Source organism: Galeopterus variegatus, unplaced genomic scaffold (genome assembly GCF_000696425.1).
Source record: "Galeopterus variegatus unplaced genomic scaffold, G_variegatus-3.0.2 Scaffold975, whole genome shotgun sequence".
Taxonomy (NCBI): Eukaryota; Metazoa; Chordata; class Mammalia; order Dermoptera; family Cynocephalidae; genus Galeopterus; species Galeopterus variegatus.
Window position 1 is genome coordinate 297027 of NW_007727086.1, and position 20665 is coordinate 317691.

Here is a 20665-nt window from a genome sequence, read left to right on the forward strand (position 1 = left end):
TTTTTTACAATGTTCTTAGTGCATTTGGAAAATGTTTTTTAAACCTTTGGTGTAAAGCAGTGTCTTTTTTCCCCCCATTTTCCCCCTTTTTTCTTTTTTTCTTTCCTTTTTTTGATTTTTAATAATTCTGGAGTCTTTGGTTGAAAGGAACAATACTACCTACGGACAAAATGCCATTATTAAAAAAAAGTCTTCTAGCATGTACTGTATGTAACAAATTTCTGGAGCTGGTATGAATAAGCATTTTTATTTTTTGTAGTGCCATCAATACAAACTTTAACTCTGTGAAAACTGAGATTTAAGTTGTGAACTTTGGTTTCTTTAATTCTGACATATCAAAAAACTCCATTAAGTTATCAATGGTCATTGATGCTTTTCCCAATTGCCATTTTTAAGGCTATTTCTTGGTTGTTACATTGACTACATGAACACCACAGCATTTCCCATAGATGGGGAGAGAGTTGGAGTGAGTGGGTAAGCAAGGGATTGTGTGTGTGTGTGTGTGTGTGTGTGGGTGGGTGTGGGTGTGGGTGTGACAGTATGTGTGTGATAGCAAATTGAAACCCTTCTGTCCGGGATTCTTAAACCATTTATGCAAAAGGATGTTTAAATTACTCTGCTGGGGCACTGCAGCAGTTGTACTTAATAAAAAATAAATAAAAATTGGTGGGTGTGGGTGTGACAGTATGTGTGTGATAGCAAATTGAAACCCTTCTGTCCGGGATTCTTAAACCATTTATGCAAAAGGGTGTTTAAATTACTCTGCTGGGGCACTGCAGCAGTTGTACTTAATAAAAAATAAATAAAAATTAAGAAAAAAATCCCTAAACAATTATTTGTATCTATTGACTATTCATTTACAGCATGTTTAATTATTTACATAATATTATTACACATCAACTTAAGCCATAAACAGAATTAGCACATTGCCTTACCATAAAATACAAATTAGAAGTTAAAAATATTTAAGAAATCTCTTTTAATATTTACATACGCTCGGTGAAAGTTATGGTTGCCCACATTACACGTACTCTGTACACTTAGCAAAATGGCATGATTGCTACAGTTGTGAGTATTTTGCCCTAACCAACATGGTGGGGTTTAGTTTCTTTTTTTCCCTTCCTCCCAGGAGGAATTTTTTATCATTTCTATTTTCTTAAGACATGTTTGTTTTTAGATTACCAATAGACAATGTTATTTGCTTCCTTAAGAAAGAGAGCACTCAGACAAGTAATGTAAGGACTAGTTAACATTTGATGTTCTGAGGTACAGTACTATTGTAATGTCCAACTGTGCAGTGGTTCATAAGAACTCTAGGCATTGATTTGCTGATAGAGAAATATTCAGTACCCTGTAATTCTTATTTCAATATGTTGACTGTTGGTTGCCAAATTAAAAATACTCATACACTGGTTTAATAAAGGAAAAAAAAAGTATTAGCTTATTCCTTTTGTTTTCCAACATATGAATGCATATATATGTATGTATGTTTACATGGATCTATATATACACATATATACATGTAGATATGTTGTAAGACTTCTTTTCATTGATGTTGTTTTGCTCTTTTTGTTGCTGAGTATGAAGTTAATCATAACACTGGAATACAGTTACCAACAGAAAATAGAAATCATCTTAGTTGTCAATTTAATGCAGGTCTTGTTTAAAATAAACATGATTCATTTCTCCATTATGCATTCCAGCACACTTTCTCTATGTGTTGTGCTTTTGTAAGCTGACAGATATTTTTGTGTTCCTAATGCTAGAATGTAAAGTCTTTTGGTTCATAAACCATTATTGTTATTATTATTATTTTACTTAGCACTGCTTTTGAAGAAATGAGAAGAGAAAAAGTCTAGATGGAACTGCTTGAGTCTTTTCCCCTGTTGTTAAATTGCAGTAGAAAGAATTGTAACATTCCTTATGCAAACACATGATCATGTTGCATGAGTTTTCAATTCTGAAATGCATTTCATATCTACTAGCAGTCATGTACAATACATATATACAGATTGAGATCAAAGATTTCATGTAGACTGTGCATTTTAGAGTCAGAATTTGCCTATGAATTTCACAAAGATGAAAAAACACCTTAATTGCTGGCTATCTGGCTGTTTTATAATCAAAAGAAAAACTATACATATTTATAAACTGATAGTAACACCGCACCAGAATTGCTAAAACACACCTTTGTGGTCCTTTAGTTTAACCACTGGATATCAAGCTGACTGTTCTTCCCAGACTTATCAGGACTAGCACCCCTCCATGCATTTGGCTATTGCATTCCAAGTCAACTAGAGTAAATATACAGTTTAAGAATAAATTCTAGATCTACCATTATTTCCGGACGGGATGAGTCAGTTGTCGCTACCTGTGTGGTTATCGAGTGCCAATATATGGTGGTCACTCTAGGGCATATGTTCTAAGGTCTCATTTTTTCTCCTTTGCCTAGTTTCTTCATGTCACTGAGAGCAGAAATGAGTTCCTGGTCATATGATCTTGAGACTCATGCTGTGAAGATACTTCTCTCTATTTTGATCTAGATCACTCTGTTGACTTTCCCGGACATCCAAAATTTTGTTGTAACCATAAATGACAATATCACAGATTTTTATGGCTTTATGATAACTGCAAATAAGAGCCCCCTTCTAGATTTGGGCTCTGAGCTGTCTCTAGAAAAACTTTCCAGAATGGCATTTTGGAGTTGTGCCCCTGAGTTATCAACATGCTCCTTCCCAATATTTTCTACTCAAATACCCCAGGCGACAAGGGGCAGGCACTTTTATTAGTGTGATGCCCCAAAATGACTGTTTAGGAGAAAGTGCATCCCTGGAGAAACATGAGAGATCTCTACTCTGAACCTAAGAGAAGAACCTCGGTCAGATTTTGCCCAAAGAGTATACTTAGAGGTGTCAAGCATGTAATAAAAAATAAGAGCCAGAATTCCCTACACTGGTGAAAAAAATTACCATCCCACTTTGGGGCAAATTCAGAAAGCTGAATGAAAAACTTTTTTGTTGTTGTTGACCTCTGAGAGTTGGAATTGAAGGGTAACAAGGCTCCATCATATTCCAAGCCACTGGGTCACTACAGGCAGACAATGGCCTTGCCTACTATGCACAATTAGAGAATATTACTCTGAAAAGAAGAGTGTGTTGTTTTTAAAACATATAGCAAAGTCATCCTCTAAGAAAAAGTTCATTCAAAACAAACTTTAAGGAAAATTTAGCAATTTGCTATTTTCTACAAGAAAAGCAAAATATGAGCCTCACATTGATAGAAATAAAATATATTAGCTTATTCTCTTTCCTGTCCAACATATGAATGCATATGTCCAATTAGTATAGAAAGAAGCACAATTACATAATTTAAAATAGAATAAAAACAATACATCCCGTCTGCCTGATTATCAGTTATATATTTTTCTGTAATATCAACTGAGGCTCATAACATGCATCATGTTAATGTGGCTTTGTTGTTATCCTATTTTCCATTAGTTTTCATATTTTTCTTGAATAGGCAGATTGCAACATATACAATGAAAGCACCCTTAAAAATCAACCCAAGGAATCCATAAATTAACTCTCTTTGTGTACATACTCTTTGAAGTATTGTTTGCTTTGAAAAATACAAAGGTGACTTCATTGCACATAAGAAAATATAGTTCACTCAATCTCTCCAAAGCCTTACTTTGTCTCCTAAGAATATAATCAGAATTTCAAAAGCAAGGAAAGCTGGAGAGTAGCATTAATCCTTTAAAGAAATGAACAAATCCTTCTTTTAAAATACCCTATTAAATTCAGAAATAAACTCATGAGGAAATGTTTCAGAGCAGCTGACATTGTTTGAGGAAAAGTAAATCTGTTAACTTTAAAATAAACTTGTTTGCTCTATATTTGTATATTTGACTCCCAATCTAACCTGAACATCTAATATACTTCTAATTTCCCTGACTTTTCTATTTCATGGTTGTCTCTTATTAGATAAACTATAAACACCTCTTTAGGTATGCTGTCAAAAGCTTGTGAGTTTGGAAAAAAAAAATCCCTTTTGCTCTACCATTTGCCACTGGATACACTATGTATAGACCAGATGCTGTATGGAGCTGATAAGTGCCATGCTTGCTTGCTGGCTTTAATTATGTTACAACAGTTATTTCTGGATTTTATACTCTGCCCTGCATTGTTAACTCTTATTTTAACCACCTAGAATATATCTTTTTAGCAAAAAATTCTTGTACTCCTTTGCATTATAATGTTCAGAAGTCTCCCTGTCTCTAAATGCCAAAATGAAAGACATCATAGTTGATTCCTTGTGCTCAAGCAGAGACTAGTTTCTGTCTTGACTCTCCCATCCTGCTCCAATTACATGAGAATCTTCTAGAATCCAGTGGGAATTATCTTCCCATGACACCATTATCACCTTAAGACGGGCAGAGACCATCTTCAAGTATCGTGTTTGCACAGCATTGCAGATAATGTTGCATAGGCACAGTGCCATCTCAACAGTGTGCCAACCTTAGGAATGCAGATGGGGAGTGTCTGGATATGACCACTTCTCAGGGAAATGACTGACAATGCTATTGAGCCTTCTAAGAATATCTTCTAAATAATTCCCCTTTGAGTAGACTGCATACTAAGCAGATAAAGTGAAACAGACTCAATCTTGCCAGCATGTGTGCAAATCACTTGCATTTTAACTGGAAAACCGCAAGGACCTCAGTGTATTCATTACTTAGCAGAAGCAACCCAAATGGTATGAAATGGACCACAGGATAGGCCAGCAACTAAGGTATTTTAGCATCACTTTTGTCCTGGATTGATGTGTTTTCCAAGTCCTACGTCAGTCTGTACAACTGGTTTGAGGAGGAATCTAGTCCTTGCTTCCTGTAAGAGGCCATGTTTTAGTTCACGTAATAAAGCCAATACACGATGTTGAAGAAGGAAAAAACCACTGGGAAGAATATGCGAGACCACCGATCTATGGCATTCACATCAGTCAAGTCAGGGATGGTGATTTTCAGCTGGGAGGCGCGTCTCCGCAGGCGACTTTTCTTTTGTGCCACATGTCGTTCCAGAGCATTTCGGCCAAAACTATGCCTGGGCAACCCCGCTTTCCGATACTGGATGCTGGAGGCATCATAGGCCAACATTGTGCTCCTAGGGTCTCCAAGTCCCATCACAGCCTCCGATGTGGTCATTTCATTTTTTATCTCAAGAGTGCTCAGTAAGATATTCTCATGGGGGTCCATCTGCAAGGGAGAAGAATCAAAAAAGACAATCAAAACATTAAGCCTTTATTGGTGCTTACTATACAAGGCACTATGACGCTTTAGGTAGTATTTATCATCATGGGAAAGAGGACTAGCTTTGAGGTTACATTACCTGAGTTTGAATTCTGGCTCTGACACTAAGTTACTTGAGTTTTAGTTTCTCAGTCTATTAAATAGTATAGTAATGCAACCCTAGAGGATTACTGTAATGATGTAATAGACTGTTGCTAGTGTCATTTTCCATTATTTCTACTTGGGCCATGCTGAGAAACAGAGGGCATGATGCCCTTTTAGAAAATTTATGGTCTTGATATGAACACATAAAAAATGAAACTGTACTAGGTGTTAAATAGTGTCAGGGTATTAATTACTGAATTGTGCTCACAATAGTAGTCTAATTATCAATGAATTAGTGACAAAACTAGAACTAAAATTAGGAGGCAACTATCAAGTACTTGCTGTATATACCAGGCACTTTTTTGTATAATTTCATTTAATTGATACTTCTTTCTCACAGTTATGAGATGGCAACTTAAATTTGCAATGTCAATATAAATGAGGTAAAGGAATATTTTTGAACAATGTAAATGCAGCTGGCCTGTAACTTGCCAAAATACAACAGAATTCAGAACAACAAGACATTTGAAGATAAGAGTGTAACAGCTAGACACTGTTGTGGAGGTGTGAGTGAGGGGAAGGACTGACTTGAGAGGGAAAGGAAGGAGCAGGTTCAGAGCTGACTGTGCTCAGTTGAACTCTGGATCTTGGGAATACAATTGACTTGGCTGTGCAGATAGTCAAGCCATCTCTCTTGGATGATTTCTTCCTGCAAAGCTAAAAGTAAAGAAAGAATACTGACATTATGATTTCTGAGTATTTAATTATTATATAATGTTTTTTGTTGTGTTAAGAAGGGAAGATTTTGTGTGCCTTACTATTAAGAAGCCTCAATTGCTACAGATAATAACACCTAGCTACAACAAATTATCATTAACAACAGAATATATTTATTTTGGTGGGAAATCAGGATATACAAATTGCCAGTAGAATCTCTGAAATTATGAAGTAAGGAAAAAATGGACAATGATAAATGCTGATGACATATGGAAACAAGGAATATAGCCAAACACTTAATTGGAAGACACAATACTCTTGGCTTCATGAATTATGCAGAAGGCAAAAAGAATGCTGCTAAGATTACATATTAACAATTAGCTTTCCAATGTGGTTTAATGGTTCTGTATTATAAATTCAAATATAAAGTCTTTTGAGAAATAGAAGCTATAAAATATGTTGAGACATAATAATTGACCAATTAATCACTGCTCACTGATCAGACATTCTGTATGTTTGGTTTATGGTACCATTTTGCTTGGTGGAAATACTAAACAGATATAGTATTAAAATTAATTTTAAAAGTTCATAAGATTTGGAAACTAAATAAATGTTGAAAGAGATCTGTCAAGGAAGGGCCAGGTGATGACTTTAATGAGGAGTTCTGTCACCCTAGGGAAGGAAAGTAACATTTAAAGGCCTGTGCCATATGCCAGGACTGTGCAGCAACTGTTTCACCGAATGCTCATGGAAAAGGTGATGGTAGGGCATTCACCAAATTTCCTAAAGCCACAGAGATACCAAATGGTGCAGCTGGAATTCAAGCGGTTCTGTCGCCCTAGGGAAGGAAAGTAACATTTAAAGGCCTGTGCCATATGCCAGGACTTTGCAGCAACTGTTTCACCGAATGCTCATGGAAAAGGTGATGGGAGGGCATTCACCAAATTTCCTAAAGCCACAGAGATACCAAATGGTGCAGCTGGAATTCAAGCCTTGATCATTAGAGTTGAAAGGCTGGGCACGGGGCGTGTATGTGTGTGCATGCACATGCGTGTGTGTCTTTCCAAGGAAAGCAAAACCAGTGGAAATGGCAAACCTATAGCTCCTCGCCATTTCAATGGTGTGTGCATTTTGGGTTCTTCTCCGGGTTGTTAACTTGTCCTTTAACTACTTAGAACATAGCTTTTTAGCAAAATTTCTTTGGCCACTACATGTGATGATGTTCAGGAGTCTCTCCCTCTCTAACCACGAGGATGTTTGCTTTTCAATTAAGCAGTAATAATAAGAACAGTAGTGACCTGATGCCAGACTGGCTGAGTTAAAAATATAAAACAATAGTAACAGCCATAATAAAAACTACTGGCAGCAATGGACTCCTATTAAGGGAAATGTGCTCTAAATTTAAAACAAATTATCCTTGGATAATTTATTTAATCTTAGTGTGTTTCTGTTTCATTATCTATGAAATTCATGAGTTGGATTAGATAATTGCTGAAGCCCTATGATATATTTATTTCTTCATTCATAAATTTTAAAAAACATTGACTGGACACCTACTGTGTGTCTGGCTCTGTGCCAGGCATTGTAGATAAGGGATGAGAAAGACAGCATCGCTGCTGGGTCCCCGTGGCACTATCAATCTCCAGAAAGAATATTGAGTTTGGAGTGTAAAGACTGTAGCTCTGGCTCTTCCATTTGTTAGTTTTGACCTTGAAAAAATTGCTTAGTCCCTCTGAATCTAGGTTTCTTCAACTGTATTGGGTTCTAGGGATAGGATTTGGGGAGATTAACTAAGATAAAATATGTGAGAAAACTTGGGAAACTAAAACACTATGCAAAGTTGGTTGTTATCACATCCTGTAAAATGAGGTAGGATATATACAGGTGCCAGTGACATGGCAAAAAACCATAAATAACTATGCTTAAAAGAAAAATGTTGTTCTTGCAGTGTATCAGGAATAGATGAGGGTGATGTGCTTTCTATAGGTGAAGCGAATCCTTTCAACCCTACCGGAGACCCTGACAGTCTGAAGTGGAAGGGTGGTGGTGGGGGAGGTGTATTGAACAGCTCTATCAGTTTACGAAGTGCTGCTACTCCTTGGTGTCTGTCATATCATCAGCATACTTCAATTTAAAATATGACTGCTTTTATAGATTCAATTTTTAAAGCCATTAATAATCAAAGAATAAATTAATCCGAACAAGAAAATCAAGCTTTGATTATCCATCTTGCCCTTCTTTGAAGGACCAGTTTTTCCCACCATTTTTCTCACTCTCTATAAAGCCTTCCATATATGTCAACCTTTTTCATTCTCCTCTTCTGAGATTAGCTGACTCCCTTTCCTATACCACACCGCAGTGTCCATTTTCCCCACCCTTGGGATCATCAAGACTGAAGTTTTTTTGAAGATCTGGAATGAGGGCTTTGTCAACACTGGGACTATGTGTGTTTTCTATTAGGAGGGGGACAGAGTGCAGTGTTTTCAAGTTCTGATTCTGGACTTATACAATCCAAGTTTTGATTCTGGGCTGAGACATTCACTAGCTTTGAGACCTTGAGCAAATCATTCAACCTTTCTGAGCTCAGTTTTCTTATATGTAAAGTGGGGAAAATAGCCATACCAGTCTCCTAGGGTTGTTTGAGAGCATTAAATAACACAGCACATGCTTTGCACGTAGTAAGCACTCAAAAAACCGTAACCAATCTTGTTATAAAAATGCAATCAATATTCATTGAATAAATAAATTTGATCTTCTACTGCCTTTTTTAATGATATAGACCGGGTAAACAAACCAGAGCTTCGAAATCATCATATTTTCAAATTTTGTTTGGGTTGGCGGCTTTTGTAAAGTGCTGAGAACAATGCTTATTACATAGTAAACACTATACGTTTTTGTTATAATTCATAAATTCATAAACAAATGTATTAACTGTAATAAATAAGTCTAGACTGAATTATTTCCAAATGCTGATGTCCGATGAGTAGAAGCAGCCTTTCCTTTCACAGGTGCTGAGGGAGCACGGGGTTCACAGAGCCCACAAGCATCCTCCTGACCAAAGAGGAAGACACAGCCCAGAGGTCAGGGTCCACAAGGAGACACCTCCAGAGCTGAAGTGGCAGAGGGGGAAGACCTGGCTTGTCTTTCCTCATGACACTTTGATATTCCACTATAACACTGGTCATCGGCAATTATAATCACTTTTTTAATATGTCTTCCCCACCAGACTGTATTTCTTGATGAGGGCAGTCTCAGGTCTGTCTCATTCATTGTTGTAACCCCAAGCACCTGGCATAGCACCTAGTACATAGAAGATGCTCAATAAACAAACACTAATTTAGTTCACTTCACTTCTTTGTGGGTCATCAATAAGATGGATTTAATTTTGTACACACTAGTCTGAAGAATGGAACTTCACAGAACCACCTCTCGAGTTCTTGCCCTGCTCTAAGGTTTTTGTTTCTGTTATTCAGTTCTCTCTCTAGAGCAGCATGCTCAGGGGTCTGAGATCTGGAAAGTATATATCCCATGGTGCCCTGGACCACTCCATAACAGATGCCTCATTGTTACTCCAGATAAAGGGACTTAGTGAGCAGCAACCAGAAGCCAGCACCAGGCATTTTACATATTGATCTCTTTCAGTTATTCCAGTAGCCCTGCAGGGCAGGCACTGACCTCATGCTTGAAAAATAAGGCAAGGAGAGGTTAAAAATCTTAATATGAGTTTATGGAATAAATAGGTGGCAGAGCAGAAACTAGAATCAGGGCTCTTTTCACTTTGCCATGTTGAGGCAAAATAGCAGCCCAGACAACCCCTGCAGCAGTCACGGCTCATAAAAGAAGACTCTCTCAGGGCAAGGTGGGGCAGTCATAGGGAGTGGTAAATGTGTGGAGCTAAATATGGAGCTAAATGTGTGGAGCTCCAGTGGTCTGGAGCTAAATATGTCACAAAAGGTGAGGGCTGGTGTAAAGTCCTGCCAGCTGCAGCACTTCCAAGTAAGGAGAGTAGACATCTGGCTTTGGCTGCTCTGCAGCCCCATTTACTCCAATTTCTGTCCGGGAAGCACCACTTTCCCACTCAGTTGCCAGGCCTCCTGTGGGTGTAAACCCATCAGAGCAATCCTGACACGTGATTGGCTAAGTGATGGGCACCTGACATTTTCTGAGCCAATAGCATGTCGTGAGGCTCCAGATGAGCACACCAGAGTGAAGACTCAAACTTTCCCCTGCATTTAAATCTAGAAGTATGTGGCCCTGAATCTACTGAGATGTTTCAATTGTAAGAGGAGATCTTGACTTGGAAAGGAGCCAACAAACAGAAAGAGTCTCCGTGACCTGAGGCCACCATTATCTCTGTATCTGGACATGCCTGACCTGCTGACACTAAACAAGACAACATATCCTTTCTTTTCTCCTTGCCTCCTCCTCCTCCTCTTCCGTCCTACTCTTCTTTTCTCTCTACCCCTTCTCCTCCCCTTTCTCTCTTCCATTCTTCCCTCCCGCCCTCCATAATGAGTTGGGTTTACTGTTATTTGCCTCCTTGCCTCCTCCTCTTCCGTCCTACTCTTCTTTTCTCTCTACCCCTTCTCCTTCCCTTTCTCTCTTCCATTCTTCCCTCCCGCCCTCCATAATGAGTTGGGTTTACTGTTATTTGAGACCCAAAGCACCCTAACTGGGATATGATTCATCTCATTTAAAGGTCTCAACAACTCTGTAATATAGGTAGGGCAGGAAAGAAATTAGACATTTCACTGGTAATAAGAATTTTTCATAATCAAAATGGAACTAATGAAGTCTATTAGAGTAATATAATCTTCAGTAGGCAGAACAGTGTTGGGTTTCAGTGTTTTTGTCTGGAACCTGAAGAACCTGGCAACTGCTAGGGCTGGCTGTTAAACTGGCTGCCCTTTCCTCTCTTTTCCTTATCTTGTTTATTCTTCTCTTCCCTTCAAAGAGTGCGTACTGTGCTGGGAGCAAAGTTACAAGGTCAAGGGGCAAAGGCAACAGAGGAGACTGACAGGTGCTTCTACATGTGGTATGAAGGGTAAAAGTGGAAAGCCTTCAGATAAACTACACTTAAATTTATTTATTTCTAATCTCCTTTATTATTTATATTTAATAAAATGACTTTTTAAGTCTGGATGTTAAATTCAATAGCAATTATCCTTCCTCCTTTTTCCCCATTGAAATTTCTGTTTTTATAAGGTGATTTTTCGATATGAGGTGTTTTGTTTTGTTTGAGACATAACTACTACACTATAGCAGAACAGGCTGCATGTGCATTTGACAGAGCAGGAAACTGAAAAATGAAGTGAGTTACTTAAAATCTTACCTCCAATAAGTAATAGAACAGTATAACAATTCTGGGCTGTTGATGATTATCTCAGTGAAATACTATCCTGTGCTGTCTCCAGCCTGTTTTAAAATCAACCAGGGAAGCCTGATTCAGGTAGTGGTTTGGTGGGTGATAGTCTATTTCAGTGGTTCCCAAACTTGAGTGTGCATTGGAATCCCCTGGAGGATTTGTTAATACAGATCTCTGGTCTCTGCTCTCCGAGTTTCTGAGTCAATAAGTCTGGGATGTATCTCAATAATCTGCATTTCTAGAAAGTTCTCATGTGATGCTGGGCTGCTGGGTTGGCGTCCACACTTGGAAAACTACTAGTCTACTGGACAGCAGCAGAAAGGCATGACTTCAAATAAAGAAGCCACAGAGGCCAGAGAAATAATGAAAAAGCAGAAGTTTCTGACCACAGTCCACACTACCAAGCTGAAAAGCAGCTTTCACAGAGAGAGAATAAATGCAGCTTCCATTTATTGAGTATTCACTGGAGCCAGGCATTGTATTAAAGCCTTTATACAACTATCATATTTCATCTTGGTATTGCCAAATAACCCTATGAAGAAGGCACTATTAATATTCCCATTTTAAAAATGAAGAGATTGAGAATTAGGGATAGTTAGTGATTTTCCCAGAGTTACAGTTAGTAAGCAGTGGAGCTGGTATTTAATCTGTTTGTTCCAAGATTCCTGCTCCTAATCACCAAACTATACAACTGTATATCTCAAGACTTCCCTCAATTACGAATTCTGTTGTGAAATTCCTTTTCCACATCAGGCTATGCTTAGGTGACAAAATGTTAGAAAATGGAGGGTAGAGCAATTGGCACATGAACTTAGCTAATCTTTAAAACTGAGTTCCCACTCTAACTTTTCCCAACTTGCCCAAATGGATTTCCTAATTTTCTTTCTCTTTACTTGAGCAGTGGAGACACAGGGGGAACAATTAAACTGTTTTTTTTTGTTTTTTTTTTTTTGATTAGGACATTAAGGAGAGATAATTTCCCTTTAACTAATAAGAAGAACCACATTAAACTGTTTTTTTTTTTGATTAGGACATTAAGGAGAGATAATTTCCCTTTAACTAATAAGAAGAACCATGTGGCCATCTCTATTGCCCTGGAAAACATACCAAAATATTTATCAAATTTTTCTGTCTCGGCATTTTCACCTAATCAAAGAGCCATGAGAATTTTGTTGATAGTAGTTGAAACAAGGGAGAGAGAAGCAAAAGTAAATGATGGGAAATGGAAGGAAGAGACAGACTAGTGAATAAACTGTCATTCTCTATAGATAAATAGCCTTTGCAAGGAGCAATGCTGCAGGCCTTGCTTTAGTCCAAGGGCTTATACTATTTGCTTTATAGTCTCAAGCTTTAATTCACATGTTCATTTCTGACAATAGGTTTTCTTGGAGAGGCTCTATTAAGCAGACAGATACCAATAAAGAAAGTCTCCTGTTTCCCATCCAACAATCTGCCCTTGAAATTTTGCTTTACCTGGAGTTTTTGTGCTTGTCAATCAAGAATCAAGTGTTAAAATTTTGGGAAACAGACTGATTTATTTGCACCAGCATTCCAGGCCTCCTACAAATGATCCTCTGTGAATAAGAGTTTGTACACCAATTAAATTGGCTGTTGTACTGAGTAGAGGGATGAACTTTGCTGTCTTGAGTTATTTTCCAGACTGACCCATGCGATGATGGTTCTAACAATGGCAAATTTATGTTAGATATTTTGGATCAAGAGGGTTTTTTTCCTCTTCCTGTTGCCATCCTAACATTTTTCACAATAAGAAAGGAAACACACTTGGTTAACCAAGTTCCATTTTGCTTAAAAGATACTGTATTAAACACTGAAGAGTGGGGCTTTATTTTCATATAATAATCAGTTAATTCCAGGCTTGGTTTCGGGTTTGCTGCTTTCTTTCCTGCACCTTTCTCCATGGTAGTTATATGGTCTGGAGGGATGTCCTTGAAACAGTCTATAGTCATAGACAGAAAAACAAATCACATCCCTCAGTGACATAACAGTATCACATGTTCACCTTGGGAAGGCTATTTTAAATTCCAGTTCACTACTCATATCAAGAGAAGAGAGAGAAATTGCAAAAATCCAAGGAATCCTAACCGTGCAACTTACAATTACTGTGACTAGTGTGTGGGTAGGATCTCTTGTTTTGTCTTCCATGAAATGACATTGTGACCCAAGTGCCTTGAAATGTTAAAGCAATGAACTGCTAACCACCTGGGAGTAGCCAAAGCACTCTTTCCAAAGCAAAAACACTCTGAAGCTACCAAGCATGCACCCAGCACCCTAAGAGGTGAAACCAAGTTCACTTAACCAGAATATAAAATAGAGATTCTAGGAGAGCAAGAGAAGGCCAATTTCTTTGACTCTGAGTTCCTGTACCAAAGTGAACGGGCAAATTGCAGCCAAAACTGGGAGTTTAGAACTAAAGTAAACACAGGAGAACACTGCTGAAATGTCCAGGTAATATGAGGGTAGATATTTTTAATGAAAGCCAGTAGGAATCAAGGGGCTGAGATTCTTTTTACTCTGCTTTTTTGCTTCTATTATGCTTTTGTAAATTACCTGAAATCTCACAACTGTACTATGGAGATGGAGTTAGTACTACCGGCATTTCATAACAACTCTTCCCATCAAAACCCAGAAGTTCATGGGTAATTCAAAGCTGGTTAAGTGGTAAAACAGTAATTTAAACTTATATATATAGATTCAAACCTTGTACCCTTTCTACCATTTTCACTAGATGAAGAAATACTTATGAAGTGAACATCTGTGGCTCTAAGATATGGTGCTACCTAGTTGTTATTCTGATTTTCGATTTTTAAATTCTCATGGGCAAACTGTCTGAATACATATCTCAAGGTTTTCTTAATAAAATGATTCCTTTTTAGGGAATCACATTAATGAATTCATTCTTTATGGGTCAATGACCTGTGTGGTCCTACTCTAAAGTCATGGTAAGATAAAAAGACTCTGCTTCTAATGCAAAAGTTACATCTGGTCAAGTGGGTAAATCAAGTGAGCTTAGCAAGGATTTAAGTTATTATTTTCAGTGACAATAATGTTTTTAGAGGAAGGAAGAGGCAGACATCAGGAGTAGAAAGAGAAGAGTAAGATTTTTCTCTCCAAAGGGCCCCAGAAGATAAAGCTTTTATAAAAGTTATAATTAACATGGGATCATCAGTGAGAAGACCTTTGACAAGCATGAGCTGTCCAGTGAACTGACATTCCTGCCCTTTTTGTCCTTTCTCATATGGGTTTCTGACCCTTTCAAAGACCATAAGCAGAGAGAAAAGAACACTGACCTCAGCTATGAGAGTAGGTCCTAATCCTGGCTTACTCTCTCTGGACCTTGGTGTTCTTTATCCAGAAAATTTAGGTGGACTTATGGAAACTTTTCCTACCTCACTCCAGCAGGTTCAATCCTCTTGCTATAAACTAACTGAAGCTGTGTTTCCCCACAATCGGAAACGTGGGCAGGAAGTGTGCCTTGCTGGTTATGTATCCCTAAGTTACTTTTCCTACCTCACTCCAGCAGGTTCAATCCTCTTGCTATAAACTAACTGAAGCTGGGTTTCCCCACAATCGGAAACGTGGGCAGGAAGTGTGCCTTGCTGGTTATGTATCCCTAAGTTGACCACTACAGTTGGTACAAAATAAGTACTCAAAACCAAACTTGTTAAACTGAATTGCTGAGAGGGTTAAACTAAGTCTGGTATCACATTCAAATCTGGCTAGAGAGGTCATATAAAAATGTGAAGCAGTTGTAATAAAGAATTGGAAGAAGCTGGCCCTGCAGTGAACTAGACTAAAAAATACATCCCTGCCTGGAGAATATTTAAATCCAAAATTTTAAACATCACTGCAGTGGTCAAAATTACATCTAAGGGTTTAGCTCACAGGCTGCTGCATCAAGTTCCCTTTAGATTTAATTTATAAAAAGTTTGCCTTCCAGTTCCATTTAATCTACAATTACCAACTGAGTTGTTTACAACCACTTTTTTTTTTTATGTGCAAAATAACATAAGAATCATGGATAAGAAAAAATTGCCTGGCAAAAATCATGTAGTCTTGGGGCTCCCTTACAAACTATGATTTTTATCCAGTGCTAGTTATTTTCCCCACTATCTAAGGCCTTGCTGTGGCAAAATTCTGCAGTATCCCTCTGTGCTGACAATTCTTAAGTAGCCCTTCTTAGTTTCTGTAGCTTAGTGTTTTCAATTCCTTTCATTCTCACAGCATCAAATTCATTTCTCTTGGAAAATGACTCCTTTCTATATATGTATTAATTTATGTGGAATTCATCAGGAATGACATATAAAGTATAAATCACTGATTTGCTTTTTAAAGACTAATATTTGGATTGAGATAGAAGGACAAATGTTAAATTTGGGGGGTAGAGGAGCACATTCAAATTGCTACATTTAATATTGTTAAAGCACAAGTAATAAAGCACATGATGAATAATTTCTTTTAGATGATTGTTAGAACCATAATTCTTTCCAGGAGCCTCTTTAATAAAGTACAATCTACTAGTTTCAATTAAAGTTGACAGTAAGGAGTTATCTTCATTGCACGGGAAAAAAGATTGGGATCAGACTGAAAGCCTCTGAAGGAGAAAAAAGTGAAGGAAACTATAATTGTGATCTATTAATTTTAGTGGACTTTTTTTTTTTAATTCAAAGGAGGCACTGGCTTCAAATTATTACAGATACTCAGGAAGTAAGGAACAGAGCCAGGTTTTACAATGAACTTACTTAAACCCCAAATCCTACTTTTGACAAGTTTCAGAGAAGTAGGTGTGAGAATCTTCCTACACAATTCTGATAATTAGAAGCAGTTTTAACACCTAGGAACTTCATCCTGAGAAGTGAAGGCTTGTCCTTGTTCAACTTCCATCTGGCTTACAGACTCAAGTCCAAGCTGGAGACAGACGATTGACCTTGTCTTTTCATCAGCTGGTTCATCCAATTTAAAGCTTTATGGGTGCTAAATATTTTATACACACCATCTAACTAGTAATTCACAACATCCCAATCCAGTTTTCAATAATCCTACAGAGGATATTTGTTTTGGTTTCTTTCTGCAAGGCTGGAAACATTCCAGTCAACTGTTTCTAATGGGCAGAGGTAAAGGGAGGGGAAGAATGGACAACCATTAGCAGAAGAGGAGCTACATTTGCCCCTGGGACTTACTCAAATTGTCAAGTATGATGACAGAGCACATCACTAAGAGGGAAAAGGGTGGCTGCCAGCCACACTCCACTCCCCTTCATAATCTTCCAAAGCCAATGACAGTGAGTAGCAAAGGAGGAAGTTGACCAGGTCAAATTTCAAGATTTACTGCAGGTCATGACTGCCTTAAAGGTTATCATCCAATCTTCCCAGGTCATTGGGAGACTCATGGTTTTCTCCTGTTCATGGGTTTTCAAACTGTCCCCAATCTTGCCCCATAAGCTAACGAGAATGGGTTTGGACATACAAAACCACCCATTATCTCCATTCTGGGTCGGAGGGAAATTATGAACTGCTTCGAGCTTTCTGCTAGAAGCAAAGGAGACTAAGTTTGGTTTCTATCTCTTAGGCAAGGCAACAATGTTTTAATCCACCTAAAAATCTGACAACTCCTTCCCCCTAGAAGATATTAACTGGGAAAGAGAATTTCTCAGCTCACAGACTTCAAAATACCCCATCTAGACTACAATCAGCTTCACTCACATGTATCAGAGACACTTACTGTCTCTGTATATCCTTAGCCCCTACCTCCTATTGTTTCTCATTTAATTTGGCCAAGAAGTCAGAAAGCTGACCTAATGCAAGCCATACGGCCAGGGCTCCCGTGAGCACGGAACAAAAGTGTAACAGGAAGAAGCAGCGGCATTCAATCTCACAGGGAAGAATGGACAACCTTTAGCAGAAGAGGAGCTACATTTGCCCCTGGGACTTACACAAATTGTCAAGTATGATGACAGAGCACATCACTAAGAGGGAAAAGGGTGGCTGCACTCCACTCCCCTTCATAATCTTCCAAAGCCAATGACAGTGAGTAGCAAAGGAGGAAGTTGACCAGGTCAAATTTCAAGATTTACTGCAGGTCATGACTGACTTAAAGGTTATCATCCAGTCTTCCCAGGTCATTGGGAGACTCATGGTTTTCTCCTGTTCGTGGGTTTTCAAACTGTCCCCAGTCTTGCCCCATAAGCTAACGAGAATGGGTTTGGACATACAAAACCACCCATTATCTCCATTCTGGGTCAGAGGGAAATTATGAACTGCTTCGATCTTTCTGCTAGAAGCAAAGAAGACTAAGTTTGGTATCTATCTCTTAGGCAAGGCAACAATGTTTTAATCCACCTAAAAATCTGACAACTCCTCCCCCTAGAAGATATTAACTGGGAAAGAGAATTTCTCAGCTCACAGACTTCAAAATACCCCATCTAGACTACAATCAGCTTCACTCACATGTATCAGAGGCACTTACTGTCTCTGTATATCCTTAGTCCCTACCTCCTATTGTTTTTCATTTAATTTGGCCAAGAAGTCAGAAAGCTGACCTAATGCAAGCCATATGGGCAGGGCTCCCGTGAGCACGGAACAAAAGTGTAACAGGAAGAAGCAGCGGCATTCAATCTCACAGACGTGCAGGGAACGCAGCCAATGTCTGTTGCTTCTGAGATTCTGAGTTTAGTTTGCTTCTTGAATGATAGGGGGCCGGAGGGCAGTGCCAAGTACATCTCTTGAGTAGAAGAGATGGCTTGGATAAGGAGAGTGCACGGATTCATACTAATTACTGAATCCTGTGAGTAGAAGTTTAGTCACATGTTTAATACCCAAGAAGCACTGGATCTAGTATCTGTGCTTAGAAAAATGTAGTAAGGAAAACTGACTCAGCAGTAATATAAAAACCCCATGATATTGTCAAAATAACTTAAAATGTATACTGGCAAGCATGTACGCACTGTATACAACAAAGGCAAAAATAACTGATGCTAAGGGCAGAGTGATACAGAAGAAATGTCTTTGTAACAAATACAAATGGCAAACAACTAATTACAGCAAACGAATCTATAAGATCCAGACAGTTTTTTAACGGAACATTATTGATACTGAATAATAGTCAGCTGCTTGAACAGGACCAAAGAGTTTCTACCATTTGCTTCATCAGATAATTGAGAGTAGGGGGATCCCTATTCCTGCATCCTTCCTCTTGCACATCTCGCATCTTTCAGACCTCAGCTTGAATGTTTCTTCCATTGGGGAGTCTTCCTTGATCCTGCCCTATTTTATCAGGTCCCCCTTGTATGCTATCATAGCATTGTAGGCACTTCCTTTCCTGCCCTTATTTCCATTTACATTATTTCTATAGGTATTTGTTTAAGGATGTGATCTTTGTGGCAGCAAGGTGCATGTTTGCTAAAGACTCAAGAAATATCTGCTGAAATAGCAGATAATACCATTGGTTAATATTTAGAGGCCGTGCATACTGTATTCCAAGCACAGTTAACCCCGCTGTGCATGGATTATTATATCTATTCCTCACCACAACCTTTTTCAGTAGGTACACTGATTAACTCTCACATCACAGCTAAGCAAGCTGAGACTCTGAAAAATTACTTGCTGAAAGTAGCACAATGAAGAAATAAGGAATCTGAGATTTGTACCCAGACAGTCTGATGTGAGAGTCTTCACACCTAAGATTGATGCTGAACTGCCTTCTAGGACCTTTTATGTGTACCCTTAATAGAGTGAAATTGTCTTATTGTCCCGAGGGGAGGACATTTAGGAAGTATGAACATTCTCCAAGCAGCCGTGAGAACAGTGACAAGTACAGACAACAGCAGCAGTGGGCAAGACAGAGGTGATGGACTGATCACAGAGAGGGGAGGATAAATGTAGCCCTGGGCCCTCATAAGGGAGGAGTGAAAGAGAACACGGACCCACCGGGCCTGGGGAAAGAAAGGGGGAGGTAGAGGGGAGCTCACTTTGCCTGCATCTACACCACATTCCACTCGGTAAGTGCCAAGTTAGGTAACTCAAGGGATCTTATCTTTTCCCTCTGAACCTTTTCTGCTAACTTTGGTCTGACTGCATTTTAGGAAGAGCCACTTTGAGAAATGAGAGGGCCCGATGTTAGAATAGTCTTTACCTCTAGACTGCAGGAACTGTCAGGGTGACCCCATAAAAATTCGCCTTCTTTTGGGCTGAAGCAGTAGTGTTGTGTTTAAGAATGTGGTGCAAAAGTCAGGATGCTCAGGTTAAAAGCAGATTGGGTTAAAGGCAAGGTCATGAAACTGTGATCTTGGGTAAGATATTTAATCTTTCTGAGTCTCAGTTTCCTCAACTATAAAGTAGGTATAATAGCATCCATCTTATTGGATTGTTGTGAGGATTAAATAACTCATATTAAGCACCCAAAACAGTGCCACATCTGATAAACTCAAGGAACAGTAACTTTTATTGTTACAGAAGTGAGGGGTTGTGGGGAGGAACTGAACTTGTGCTATGTCCTAATCAGGAGAGGCTGGGGATGGCAAACCAGTTCCCAACTCAAATAGCTGTAGAAGCAGTGACAGAGGGTGACACTTAGCACTTACTCAACTACTCTTTACATACCAAATGCGTGTGTCAATCCAGATGTGCTTTCTTTGCTACAGCCCTTTTGCAGGGAGCTTCCTCTAGGTCTTGGGCTATGTAAATCCTGTAGTTTCTGTCTCTCAGGAAAGGGTCTAAAGTTGAGACCTCATTATTCACAGGCCTATGAAAAGCGACTGTGAATAATGTTTCTTCCTGATGCTTAATTTGGGGACCTGATTTGGTTCTTTATCCTTAGAGTAGGCAGAGGCAAGATTTAACTCAAAATATTCCATTTTGTTATCTGCCAATGGTATCAAAGTTTGGAAAGGGAGGGTTTGTTCCTATCAGCAGAACTAAATTTTCAGATTTATTTGTGGTTTCACTTATTGATGGGAAATAAGTCTCTTTTCCTCCAAATTAAATGCATCTACAAAAAAATTTCACTAAAATGATAATGATAATATGAAATTACACTTCATAGACAGTCTTTGTACAGCAGCATTTAAAATTATAATGTAGATAAGACCATTTATATAGTCGGTTAAGTCTTTTTTTTTTTTTTTTTTTTTTTTTTTGTGTCCGGCAACAAAAACAACCCCTCTGGTCGCGCCCCCGCCC

The 20665-nt window shown here is 38.5% G+C and overlaps 1 protein-coding gene and 1 long non-coding RNA gene across 2 annotated transcripts in view; both read right to left on the bottom strand.

The window, feature by feature from the left end:
• The window catches only part of LOC103591491, a 1276-nt gene extending 1186 nt beyond the window's left edge, over positions 1 to 90 (bottom strand). The window contains exon 1 of the long non-coding RNA XR_550580.1: positions 45 to 90. This is a non-coding gene — a long non-coding RNA (uncharacterized LOC103591491). The remainder of the gene's footprint in view (positions 1 to 44) is intronic.
• A 3785-nt stretch (positions 91 to 3875) lies between these two features.
• The window catches only part of LOC103591492 (gamma-aminobutyric acid receptor subunit beta-2), a 130969-nt gene continuing 114179 nt past the window's right edge, over positions 3876 to 20665 (bottom strand). The window contains exon 4 of the mRNA XM_008573967.1: positions 3876 to 5251. Within this exon, the coding sequence (XP_008572189.1) occupies positions 4904 to 5251 (348 nt within the window). The 3' untranslated portion in view covers positions 3876 to 4903. The remainder of the gene's footprint in view (positions 5252 to 20665) is intronic.